Source organism: Myodes glareolus, chromosome 9 (genome assembly GCF_982192425.1).
Source record: "Myodes glareolus chromosome 9, mMyoGla1.1, whole genome shotgun sequence".
NCBI classification, from domain to species: domain Eukaryota; kingdom Metazoa; phylum Chordata; class Mammalia; order Rodentia; family Cricetidae; genus Myodes; species Myodes glareolus.
Window position 1 is genome coordinate 50,912,139 of NC_142034.1, and position 13,469 is coordinate 50,925,607.

The 13,469-nt window shown below is 44.2% G+C and overlaps 1 protein-coding gene across 4 annotated transcripts in view; it reads right to left on the reverse strand.

The window, feature by feature from the left end:
* Zzef1 (zinc finger ZZ-type and EF-hand domain containing 1) overlaps positions 1-13,469 on the reverse strand; it is a 130,451-nt gene that overhangs the window by 4,605 nt on the left and 112,377 nt on the right. For all 4 annotated transcript variants that reach the window (XM_048448684.3, XM_048448682.3, XM_048448683.3 and 1 more), the window contains exons 45-52: positions 13,244-13,435; positions 12,327-12,427; positions 10,371-10,506; positions 9,919-10,278; positions 7,967-8,110; positions 6,772-6,940; positions 6,115-6,213; positions 4,878-5,043 (exon numbers count right to left, since the gene is read on the reverse strand). In XM_048448684.3, the coding sequence (XP_048304641.3) occupies positions 4,878-5,043; positions 6,115-6,213; positions 6,772-6,940; positions 7,967-8,110; positions 9,919-10,278; positions 10,371-10,506; positions 12,327-12,427; positions 13,244-13,435 (1,367 nt within the window). The remainder of the gene's footprint in view (positions 1-4,877; positions 5,044-6,114; positions 6,214-6,771; positions 6,941-7,966; positions 8,111-9,918; positions 10,279-10,370; positions 10,507-12,326; positions 12,428-13,243; positions 13,436-13,469) is intronic.

Below are 13,469 nucleotides of genomic sequence, written 5' to 3' on the forward strand. Positions count from 1 at the left end.
AGGTGGACAGTTGAAAGAAACTGCAGGTCAGGCTTTCCCTTCCCACCCCATCCTAAAACAGCCATGCCTACTTCTCTCTGAAACAGCATGGAAGGAAAGGGGCAAACCCCCAAAATCATTCTAAGAAATCCAGAGAACCTGAAGTATGGTCACAGGAATTATTGCATTTTCTTTTGTTTTAACATTTATTTATTTACTTACTTACTAATTGAGAGAGAGAGAGAGAGAGAGAGAGAGAGAGAGAGAGAGAGAGAGAGGGAGGGGAGGGAGAGAGAGGGAGAGAGAGAGAGAGAGAGAGAGAGAGAGAGAGAGAGAGAGAGAGAGGCAAATACCACAGCATGCATATGATGGGCAAAGGACACTGTGGGAGTTGGCTCTCCCTACCCACCATGTCAGGCATGATGGAAAGCATCTTAACCCACTGAGCTAGCTTGTTGGCCTCTATTGTGTGTTTTTAAAAATGGTTCCCACAAAGTCCTTCCAGTGACACTAGGAAAATCTCCAGGCAAATATGTTTGTTTTGTTTCACTAGGTAGCCTAGGCTGTCCTTGAAGTCAAGACAATTCTTCTGCCTCAGTCTCCCATGTACTGGGATTACAGGTGTGAGTCATCATGCCACCTTAAGCTAAATGTTAAATGGAAAAACAAGCATATCCTATATAAAATAAAATTAACAAATAAAAAGAAAAATACTATCAAATGGACAGGGAAGACAAACATTATTTTGATATTTATTTATAAAATAGAAAATACACTTGCAAACTTGTTGGACCTGAAATCTTGCCTCTAGGAGAAGTCCAATCCTTCTCAGACCTGTGTGCAGAGAACCCTGAGTGTTTGAAACTGGAGTGGGTGGGGGCTGTGATCATAGTTCAAAACCCCCCAGAAGAGAAAATTAGGAGCTGAACAATATTCTGGGCTCACTATAGGGTAATATGCATGTAAGTAATGATTTTGCCATTCTCTTTATTTATATTTTCTTCCGTTATTAAGATTCTTGAAAAAGAATCTTCCCCTTTGAGAGTTGTCTTATCAGTCATTTTCCCTGAAAGGAGTACATGTTCATAAAGTAAGCAGATGGGCAAATTCAGTTCGACTTGTTTCATTGCTAATGTCAGGGAAGCACTAGAAAGTGAGTAAGAGGCATCTGCAGGACTGTCCTCCTCTGGGATTGGACCTCTACTCTGGCCTCTATCACCCTCAGGTCAGCAAATCTTTAACTTTCCAGAAAGCTAGTGTGGCAAGGCATTCCAGGATATGTGGTATGCTCTTCACCCTCACCGCCCCCCCATCTTCCCTTCAGGCTCATAATGGAGGCATACAAGGCTATCAGGAAGGTATGGATAGGCCAGTGGGAGCACACTGAGAGTTCTCCCCAGGCTCAGGAATATAGGGAGTCCCAACTGGAAAGAAGATCGATGTAAGCCAGCAAATTGTAGAAAGACATCTGAACCACAGGCAGGAAGGCCTGCCAGCCTGAAGACCTTGGCAAAGTGACATATTGCTTAGACAGCATACCATCCAGGTCAATACTGGAAGCCTGTATAGAGCTAAGCAACACATAATGTCTGCATAAAAGGATGTGGTACTAACAGCAAGCACACCCAGCCTTCTCTTACCCCTCCCCTGCTGCCAGCCTAGGGCTGACAATGAGCCTCACTTCCTCTTCCTAACTTGAAAATTCCTTTAAGCTTTTAAAAATAACAACTTTTCATATTACTTTCTACTTCAAGCATTATTATCCCACATTGGCTCATACTCTGCATATCTACATGCCTTAAAAATGCAAGAAAGAGCAACTCCTACTGGTCAGGGGTCTGAGCAGGGGGTGTAGGTGGACTACTTGGCCACTGTGTATATAGCAGATCCTCTGAGATGAGTACTATGAAGCTACAGCCACATTCCTATCTATTCAACACTGTAGTGGAAGTTCTACCAGAGTAAAAGGTCAAACCCTGCTCCTGCACATTGAGAGGAAGAACTAAAACTCACCATCACAGATGCCATGACTGAGCTCTTGCTAGTCCACACACTCACTCAGAATAGATGCGGGATATAAGGGCAACAGGCCAAAATGCTACAGCAGCAAAACAAAAGTCATTTTCTTTTGTCTGAGATGGTCTTACTGATGTAAGACTGGCCTTGAAATGTCTTAGCCTTCTGGGTGCTGGGATTGTGGGCATATACCACCATACTCATCAATTTTTTTTAAATAATCATTATAAGAGAATAAAAAACATTAAATACCTAGGAATACAATACAAAATGCTGTATAAGTTGTCTACAAAAATGTGTAAATTATTTCAAGGGCCTACACAATGGAGGAATGATGTGAGATTCCCCTCTGTATGCTGTGAATATGCTTTATTACCATTGGTTAATAAAGAAGCTGATTGGGCCAATGGCTTAGCAGAATATAGTCAGACTGGAAGAGATAAGAAAGAGAGTAGGTAGAGTCAGGGAGACACCATGTAGCCACCCAAGGAGAAAGATGCCAGAATGCCAGAACATTACTGGTAGGCCACAACATTATGGGATACACAGATTAATAGACATGGGTTAATTTAAGAAATAAGAGTTAGCCAGCAATATGCCTGAGCCATTGGTCAAACAGTGTTCAAATTAATATAGTTTTTATGTGATTATTTGGGTCGAGCAGTTGGGAAACAAACAGTCTCTTCCTACAGAAGAAGATAAAATGGCTGTGGATTAGAGGATTCAACTTTCTAAAGAATTTGATTTCCCTCAAACTGATATGCAGAGCCCCCTAGAATCCCATTAGGAGGCTAGAGGTGTGGCTCAGTGGTAGTGTAGAAGGCTCTTTCTCTCACGTGGAAAGTCATGGGCTAAGTCCCAGTACCACGAGAAAAGTATCACTGGCCAAGAGAGAGATTGAGAAGCATGAACAAGAGAGCACAAATGTGCATAAAAGGGTGGTGGGGACACAGGGAAAATTATTTTTCTTTTTCAATTTGAGGCAGGGTCTCATTATGTAGCCTGGAATTCATTATGTAGATCAGGATAGTCTCCAACTCACAGAGATCCAATTGCTCTGCCTCCCTGCAGGGATTAAAGGTATGCGCCATCATATCAGGCTAAAAAAATATTTTTTTAGTCTTTGGTTGTATGTATTTGTGTATGGTCTATGTATGTATTCGTGTGTGTGTGTGTGTGTGTGTGTGTGTGTGTGTGTGTGCAGATGCTGTCAGTGTGCATGTGGAGGCCAAAGGTCGACATCAGGGATCTTTTTCAGTTGCTTTGTATCTTACATTTACCAATTTCTCATTAGATATATTCATGTTATTTTAAGTATGATTGTTTTGCTTAAATGTATGTATGTGCACCACCCTGCAGGCTTGGTGCCTTTGAAGGTCAAGAGAAGACACTGAATTCCCTGGAACTGGAGTTATGGATAGAGAACCACCATCTGGGTGCCGGAACTGAAGACCTGTGCAAGAGCAACAAGTGCTCTCAACTCAAGTGCTGAGACATCTCTCTGGCCCCATGCACCTGTTTTTTTTGGGGTGGGGGATGAGTTCAGACCTCACTGAATCGTCTAGGCTGACTGGCCAATGAATTACAAGGACCTACCTGTTGTTGCCCTCCTTCCCCAAGTACTGAAGACCTGAACTCAAGTTCTCATTCTTCTGCAGACACTACAGACTAAACCATCTCCCCATTTTTTATCTTTTTTTTTTTTGAGACAGGGTCTCATGTATCCTAGGCTTCCCTCGAAATCACTATAGTTGAGGATGATCTTAATCTTATGTACATGAAGAAATTAACATGGTAATATAAAAATGGACAGATAACTTCTGGGTAAAAAGATTTGTAAATCACTAGGGAAAAATGGCCAGTCACACTGGGGTTATAAATACCTAACATAGCCTGGAGCATGCAGGCAGATCTGAGTTAAAGGCCAATCTAATCTATATAGTAAGTTCCAGGCTAGCTAGAGCTACATAATGGGACCCTATCTACAAGCAAGCAAACAAACAAACCCAAAGCAGAAAAACACACCCCCAACACAGGTCAGAAATGATGGGGTATACCTGTAACCCCAGTGCTCAGGAAGTTCTGGTTGGGGGACTCAGAGCTCTAGGCCACTATGGGCTACTTATTGGTCTTAAACACAACCCAAATGCAGGACAATTTTGACGTAAAGAACTAAGCTAAAAGATTTCCACAATTAAATTAGTAGATATGGGGGGGGGGGGGCTGGAGAGATGGCTCAGTGGTTAAGAGCATTGCCTGCTCTTCCAAAGGTCCTGAGTTCAATTCCCGGCAACCACATGGTGGCTCACAACCATCTGTAATGAGGTCTGGTGCCCTCTTCTGGCCTGCAGGCATACACACAGACAGAATATTGTATACATAATAAATAAATAAATAAATAAATATTTAAAAAAAAAATAAATTAGTAGATATGTCAATCAGTCATAGAGCTACAGTCATTAATACAGCACTGGCTCACAGACAAGGAAATGCCCAAAGTTGTAAATACATAGGACCAACGGTAACAGTACAGAGTGCTCAGGACAAACTTAAAATAAGCAGAGAGCCAAAGCAAAAACTTGACGCCAGAAACTCAAACTCATATACTAGGATTCACCCCAGGTGGATGATAGATGTCGTGTGAAAGGGAAAGCGATTAAAATGCTAGAAAGAAACAGTAGATACTTTTATGACATTTGAATGAGGCAAAAATTACTTACAGGACACATTAAGTTAGTAGTTTTTCAGTGACTTAAAAGAAATGATGGATGAACTCAGAAACACTAAAATTACATTTGTCTTTTTTCCTCAAAAATGCCATTAACAAAGTAACTAGGAGACAGAGTGGGAGGAGTTAAGGAACTGAACCTGGCACTGCCTACCTGTGGGTGCAGCACTGCACAATCCTCAGCAGTAAGTGGATGGCTTTCAGTCGCTGATGACCAGTCTGGCGGCAAGCCACACCCACCAGCCATTCCCAGATCTTGGCCAATGGGAGGTGAGGTACAACCCTTTCTTCGGACAACATCTGCTTCAAGATCTCAAATCCTGGTGCCATGCCAAAACACAGACATTTTAAAAACAATTATTTAACATTTAGTTTCACATTTTGTAAACTGTACACATTTTGATAGGGTGAAATAATTTTTATTTTTGGCTGAAATCATATTTCTTTCTTTCTTTCTTTCTTTCTTTCTTTCTTTCTTTCTTTCTTTCTTTCTTTCTTCCTCTTTTTGATACAGGGTTTCTCTGTGTAGCTCTGGCTATCCTGGAAACCAAATTTCTTCTTGTAAAATAACACAAGAACAACATTCTCAGTTTCTCATTTTTGCAAAAGGCCTTGGTGTTGGGGAATATTCAATCACACTATGAACCCCAAGTTTGCATTCATGTTAATTAAATAAAATTAATCTTGGGTCAGGAGGCTGAGTTAGCAACTAGTTGAAGAAAGCAATCAAAGCACATCAGAGGGCATCTGGAAGAGATAGAGAGATGCACGGGAAGTAGTAGGGAGGGGTTCTGAGTGGTGTGGCTTTTTCTGTTTTGTTTTTGGGGAGTGGAAGGACGGGCCTTTCGAGAGAGTCAGTAAGGAGAGAAAGTTAGCTAAGTGTTACTCTCTGAGCTAGCAGGTTTTCACCAGCCTTTGAGTCTCAAGTTTTATTTATAAATAGAATGATAGAGATTTAGCAGTAGCAACAGAGCCAGTGCCTGAAGGAGCAGAATTCTCACCAGGCTGCAGGCTGAGCACTGGGCTGCTGCCAGAGAAGCAGGCCAGTAACTGCGGAGTAGCAATTGCTGGCTGAAATAGCAGTAGATTAAGGCACAGCCACTGTGTCAAAGATATAACAACACCCTGGCAAAACAAACAAATAAAATCAACCAAACAAACAAACAAAATCTGTGTCTTCTTTTAGATCTTGACAGAAGGCTCTTATCTGATCATTCAAGTATATAAGTAGTCAACCATGTCCTGGTGAAGAAAGCCAGGCACGTGGGTTGAGAGACACTTTTGGAAGGCCTTAGAGACAATAGTTGCTTTGATTTTAACAGAAGTCAGTAACATAATGCATAATGGCACCTCTGGGCAGAACATGCAAACAGAAAGGGCAGAGCACACACCTGTCTGGAAACGGCCCAGGTGTCCAGCTGTCACAGTGAATCGGTAGCCCCACTCGGTGTTGCTCATGTCAGAGGTAAATCGATAATACAGAGTATCTCCTGGATCACAAAACCAGAGACAGGTCAGGATATGGGAGCAACAGGATGGCAGCTGGGGTGTTTCTGATGAAATACATTAAGCTCATGTTAAAATCCTCTAATAATTTTAAAAAGTTTGTTTTACTTTTAGTTTTGGTAATTGTTTTGGGGTGAATGGTAGTGTGTATGGTAGGCATGTACATGCCAAGGTATATAAGTATAGTTGGTTCCCTTTCCATCATGTGTGTCCTGGGGCTTGAACTTGGAATGACAGGCTTGCCAGTAAGTGTTCCTACCACTGAGCCATCTCATGGCCTCAACATTATGTTTAAATGCTTCCTGTGAAGTCTATACAGGCTGGTGAGGTGGCTCAGTGGGCAAAAGTACTTGCTGACAAACCTGATAATGTGAGTTCAATCCCTAGGATCCATGTGGAGAGAATTGACTCCAAGTTGTTGCCTTCTGATCTCCACAGGAGCACTGAGACACATCCTCAGCCCCTTATATGGATGGATGGATGGAGAGAGAGAGAGAGAGGGAGGTAGAGCAAGCAAAAATTTAAAGGAAAAGTCTATATACCTGGAAGCTCAAAATCTTTCCACTTCTGTTGGGAGCCACTGAAGTTGTGTCGGTCCTGCTGAAAGTCACTACTGCTGGACATGGCTAATTCATCACAGCCTTCCTCTGTGTTGCACTGAGGATCAAATTTGATTGAGAGGTAGATCGCACCAGGAATGTGAACTTTATCCTAGGGAGGGAGACAGAGAATACTTCTATCACTGTCACTAGCTACCACTGTGGCTGTCACTGTAACCAGGGACATGGAGCATGAGCAAACCATAATCCCTCCCCCCAGCTCTGTGGAAGAGGCATAGTGGGCAGCCAGGAAAGGTCCAGAGGAGGGTGCTTACAGGGATCTCCCCAGGGGAAGGGACACATGAGCACCAGAGTGCCTTTCAGGTAGGGCAGCACCGGAGAGGTCTGCATGCTCTGAGAGTGGCAGGAGTATGGCTTGGGGGTTTACGGGAAGGCCATGATCATGTGGATAAGAAGAGGTGTCACAGCAGCTAGCGAACCAGGTGGGGTGCGAGGGTGAGATTGGGAGGAAGCAGCAAGAGTAGCCCCAGAGGAGAGGCCAGTCTGGGACCATCAGGAAGGCAGAAAGGGGTACAACTTGTTAGCTGAGAGAATGAGGCAAGGAGAGAAGAAGCTTGTAAGGAAGAGGGTGAGGAGGTGTACACCTCTGTGAAATAATAATGTCTCAGCTGACCAACAGCTTCCGAACCAGCCTCTGTGCTCCTGTCCCAACTGCTCTAGACTGCTCCCATCTAGAAGCTCAGGCCTTGCCAACTCCAGCATCTCCAAAGGGCTAAGGAAAGGTGCAAGACATTGTTGAGTCATGAGAGTAGCTGAGGTGGCCCACACCAAACTCCTATGGCTCTCTATTTAGATACAAATTCAGGATGGAAAAGCTAAGACTGTGACGGCTGGGTAATTAAAAAAGGGGCTAGTGTCTCCAAGGTGTGGCCTGGTCATCAGGAGACAGAGAGGTTGGTTCTGGATCCCCACACAAACTCACTGCTGGAAGAAGCTGAGGATTCACGCAGAGGCGCTTACAATGGGAAAGTATATTCTCCTCTATTGACACAGCTAAATCTGGAGAAGGGGAAACCTGCTGCCCAGGACTCACGGCATCAGACAGGAGATGAGGAAATGTGTTGTTAGTTAGGACTGGTAAAAAGAGGAAAAGTAAGGTCTCTGATGCACCGCCTACCTCAAAGCTGGTGTTGTTGTTATATGGGTGTTTTGACTCCCTCACTTGCACCTCCATTCCTGGTTCCTCCATGAACTGACATGCAGCCAGGGCCATGGACCCCAACATGCCCTCTCGGCAGCCCTGGAGCACTTTCTGCAGGATCTGAGAAGAAAGAAGGTGGTTAAGAGCAGGGCAAACCAGTGTCATCAGGAGGGAGAGAGAGAGAGGGAGAGAGAGAGAGAGAGAGAGAGAGAGAGAGAGAGAGAGAGAGAGAGAGAGCCTACTTTAGTCTGAGATTCACCTGAAGGTACTGGCACCACCAACCCTACCCCAACTGCAACCCCAGGACCTTTCAACCAGGTCCTGTTCTGAATCAGAATAATGCCACTTCTAGAAGACCCACAATAAAAGAAACAACTAGAAATGTTCCAGGCCTCTGAAGAGCTCATCACTAAGCAGGTGGAAGAAGCTATAAGTAAACACTACAGCACACAGAGAAATAGCCAAAGTGAGGAGCTCTGGGGACCAACAGGCAGAAAAGCACATGTTCAAGCAGGGGTCTGCAGAGCAGTGACTGCCACTGCCCTTTATGGAAGGTGAATATGGCTAGAGCCCTCTGCCAGTGCCTGCAGGGCTGTGATGTCAGCAAACAATCTACGATACGCAAAAACCAGTGGTTCTAGGTGGGCAAAACAAAGGTCAGAGAACACATCAACCTCCCCATGTTCAGCATATTGAACAGGAGGGGGAGGACTAGGGGGGCAAATATGACCCAGGATTTCTGCACCTGAACTCGAGGAGAGAATGACTAACCGTGCACCAGAAGGAATAAGTACACAAGGATGCTAAGGTGTAGACCAGGATGTTTTCTGCTATGCTGGGTCCTCTGTTTCTATGCAGTGGAAATGGACTCTAACTCCGCATTACTTAGATATTTATTTTATGTATATGTATGTGGCTTCAAAATAAGTAAACACACTGTATTCGTATAGGTGCTTGTAGAGGCACTGCATCCCCTGGAACTGGGGCTGCAGGAAATTGTGAGCTGCTCAGTGTGAGTGCTGGGACTAAACTCTTATCCTCTGCAGGGGCAGCAAGAGCTCTTAACTGCTCAGTCATTTCTCTGGCCTCACAGTATTATTTAAAAAGAAAACAAGGAAGACCTGATATAAAAATAAATGAGGCAGAGACATAGCTCAGTGGTTAAGTGCCCTGGCTACTCTGAAAGAGGACCCTAGTTGAGTTCCCAGCACGCACATGAAGGTTCCCAGCCATCTGCAGCTAGTTTCATACACTTCTTTTGACACATGATGTACTTACACACATGCAGGCACATTATGCACATAAAATAAAAATAAACTGGAAAAGAGAAAAATAAAATACAACATGGCTTCTAACCTAAAATTCCAAATTGGAAAACCAGACTTTAGAGAATGGCATGGCTGCTAGTGAAATCCCGTCACCAGAAGCCAGAGTCTTGGATAAGCCTCTCTACACCACCAGGATCATGGAACAACCAAGGCATGAGCGCAGATCACCTGACCTGCACAGACAGTCTGAAAATGACAGTTTAAGACAGAAGCAAAACCCTTACTGGATGCTTTCCTGTATTGTGGGAACAGGCCGTCTGGGCCTCTGAAGGGTATTACCTTGTCCCCTGACTTTGCATTATGTCAAATTCCAGGGACCTGAGAAGGCACAGGCTAGCTAGGAGAGCCATAAGACCTATAGGTGTGAAACAATCAAGGCAAAAAGCCAAGGCAGGTTTTCAGGGCCTACTGCTGCAAATGTTTCCTGCACTCAGCTTTCTGCTGTGAGCTCAACTCCAGAAAACCCATGGCACAGTCAAGAACAGCTCTTGCCTCAGCTGTATTCATACCTGTCAGGAGGCCATATTAGTCAAACACCCTGGGGTCACAGAGATATGGAAGATGGGCAGAGAGGAGCCTGGACTGAGCAGAGTTAGCTACCTTCTCCCACTGGTGCTTTTCTTCCAGCTGCATGAACATATCCAAAATGTAGGTCATATGTGCAGGACCACTGAGCTCTAGGATGTCCTCACTCACTGGCACATGCCCTGGCCACTCGGCCAGCAGGGAGGCAAGCACATGGCGAGCATAAAGGACTGCTGTGGCCTCGTTCACACGGAAGAGGTAGTCGCGGAGAGCCCTCTTGCTCTTGCAGTTCAGTTCCTTGTGCAGGAGGGCAGCACTCTTGCTCCGGCGCTGCTTGGCGTAGCTCTGCTGCAGCTCACTCTCTGTGCTGGAAATCAGCTTCTGGGTCACAGGGTTCGATTCAGCAGTGGCTTGGTCAGTATGCACAGGCCGGGACTGCAAAGCCAAGACCATCATTACAGAGGCTTGGCCTTCTCACTATAGGGGGCAGAAGTGTAAACACTTTGATCCCAAGGTAGGTGACATACCAAACATGGCAAGATAATCATGTCTGTGTCCACAGCTTTGGCGCTCTGTTCCTCCAGTCTCAGACTCCTACTAGGCTGCCACCTCTGTGCCAGGGAGCGAATTCTCTCATCGGTGGTGAGCTCATCTCCATCAAACCTGAAGGGAGCCCAGTGATAGGCACAGACAGTGCAGGAGACAAGAGCTTAAATTACACTGCAGTTGTCAGAAAGGTGATCAGAGCTACATTCTCACTATTACCCACCCAATGATATCATTACTTGCTGTAATTTGCAAACTATAGTCACATCATGCATCCATTCACCCACACATGTAGTCTTCCAAGAAAAATATCCTCGTAGCAGAGATACAAACTATCTCTTAGGAACCACTTTTCTCTTTATCTTCCTTTAAAAAAAAATTTATATTTATATATAAAGTATACATATAGTAATTTTATAATATATGTATTATATATTTTTAATAATAAAATTTTAAAAATGACTTTTTGTAGCCAGGTGGTGGTGCATAACTTTAATCCCAGCACTCAGGAGACAGAGGCGTGTGAATCTTTGTGAATTTGAGGTCAGTCGAATCTACAAAGAAAGTTCCAGGACAGCCAGGTTGTTACATAGAGAAACTCTTGTCTTGAAAACCAAAACAAACAAAATTACTTTTTGTGTACATGTTTTGTCTGCATGGTATGTCTGTGCATCACATGCAGGCCTAGTGCCCTCAGGAGTCACAAGAGGGGGCTAGCTATCAAACCCAGGTCCTCTGTGAGAACAACAAGTGCTCCTAACCACTGAGACATTTCTCCCTCTCCAGCCTGTTTATATTTCTTTCTTAATTTTGGGATGTGTGTATGAGGGTTGACCTCGCTATCTTCTCAGCTGTTCTCCACCTTACTTTTAAAAATGGGGTCTCTCACTGAATCAAAGCTTACTGGTTTGACTTGACTGGCTGACTAGCAAGTTCCAGGATCCATTTGTCTCCATCCCCACATCCCTAATACTGGAGTTAGAGATGAGCACTGCCATGCTCAGCTTGTATAGGTACTGGGGATCCAAACTCAGGTCTTAATGCTTGCATGGCACACACTTAATCAAGTGTCTTCCAGCTCTTCCTCTCTCTGTCTGCCTCTGGTTGCTTACGTGAGAAAACCATAAATCCTACCTGCCTCAGTCTGAGGTCCTTCTGCTTTTCTAGTTACAGTAGCTTAGACTGTACCCTGACCATCTTCCTCTCATAGCACCTGCTCCATTTCACACAGGATTTTAGATAATACATAGGATAAAACAGAAACATGAATGAAGTTAATTGAAATTCACTCCACATTAGAATAAGAAGCTAAAGGGCTAGGGAGGTAGCTCAGCATATACAAGGCTCGGGTTTGATTCCCTAGCACAGCAAAAAGGGAGGGAGGGGACAGATGGAAGAGAGAGGAAGACGGTGGGAGGGAAAGATGTGCGTTTAGAAAGAGAGAGCAAGTAAAGCCAGGCCATGGGTACAGAAGAGGAGGCAGGGTGGGAGATATGTAAAGTTCCACACAAATTCAGGAGATGGGTTCTGGAGCTACCTCTGAAATTTCTGGCCAAGAGAAGGATATATTGTTGATTATATAATCATCCTTGTGAAAAAGGTCATGAAAATGATTTACAGGGATGAAAATATAAGAGCCAAACCCCCTCTTGAGTCATAGCACCTGCTCTGCTCTGTGCCATCTGCTCACTGGACAGCATGGGAGGCATCCCACAGTCTGTGCCTTTAAGACTGCACACATGACATTCTCAAAGGAAACTGTCACACTCTTAGGGACGACCCAGTCAAAGTGGAACCTTTCCAGGTACATCAAGAAGAACTCCAGGCTGGTCCTTGTGGCTGTCTGGCCTTCAGGGCCTCTCTCCAGATCTCATGGCAGCAGGTGAGGGTCCCACACCCTCACCTGGCACACTTCAGTGCATCTTAATGGTCTTTACCTCTTCTGAACTTCTAGGAAGAAAGAATCGGTCTTTTTCATCTGCAGCTCATATATGGCCCGGAGAATGTGCAGAGGAGCATTGAGGGCATCATGAGCCATCTGGAGGCAAGGGAAAAGGTGAGAAATAGACAAGGATATGTGCCTTAAGACACAAACAATATGCACTCTGAAGTGACTAACAGTATTGCAAGTTATCCCAGGTTACAGCTGAAGAACAATGTGTGGGTACTTTAAAAAAGCATGGCAAATTTTGAGTACTAAGATATGAACTATAAAATGTGCATTACTATTTAAAGCCACTTCAGGGGCTAAGGAATGGCTCAGTGGTTAAAAATACTTATTGCTTTTGCAAAAGACCTAGGTTTAGTTCCCAGCACCCACATGGTGGCTCAGAACTACCTGTAAGTCTAGTTTCAGGGGATTCACTACCCTTTTCTGGGCCTTTGCAGGCTCCTACATGCATGTGGTATATATAAAAATCACACAGGCACACAACATGCACATAAAATAAATAAATAAATCTTAAAATCACTACAATGATAAGGTTCTACTATCCTTTTGGATCTTTTCTGTATGCAACAGACTGTTTAGCAAATGAAGTCTCAGGACATCAAACTGAGCAGTTAAAAGGTTTTTTTAACTTATTTATGTGAATGGATGTTTTGCCTGAATGTTTATGCCTCAAGTGTGTGCCTAGTACACGTGGAAGCCAGAAGAGGGTGTCAGATCCTCTGGAACTGAAGTTAACAGACAGTTGTGAGCTCCCATTTGGAAGCTGGAACCCAACTTGGGTCTTTAGCCACTGAGCTCACCCTCCAGTTCTTAGACTTGTTTAGGTTGAAGCACAGCCTGAGCCAAAGAGAATCCATTCCTTTGATGCCTGTGCTCCATTCCTATGATGACCAGTGAACATACCAAGAAGCATATTCTGGTGGGTTCATCCAAGCTTTCAAGAGGGTCTAGCTTTTTTTGTTCTGGTTCTCCAGGGCTACTAACTGGCCGGTCCATTTCTTCCTCCTGGTCCCCTCGCTCTTCCAGCTCCAGGTCTCCATGTTCAGTCAAAGTGTTGATCTCCTTTTTTGAGGAGTACAGCATGATCGACAGAATCTACACACAAAGTCAGTCAAGCAGAACAAGTAGA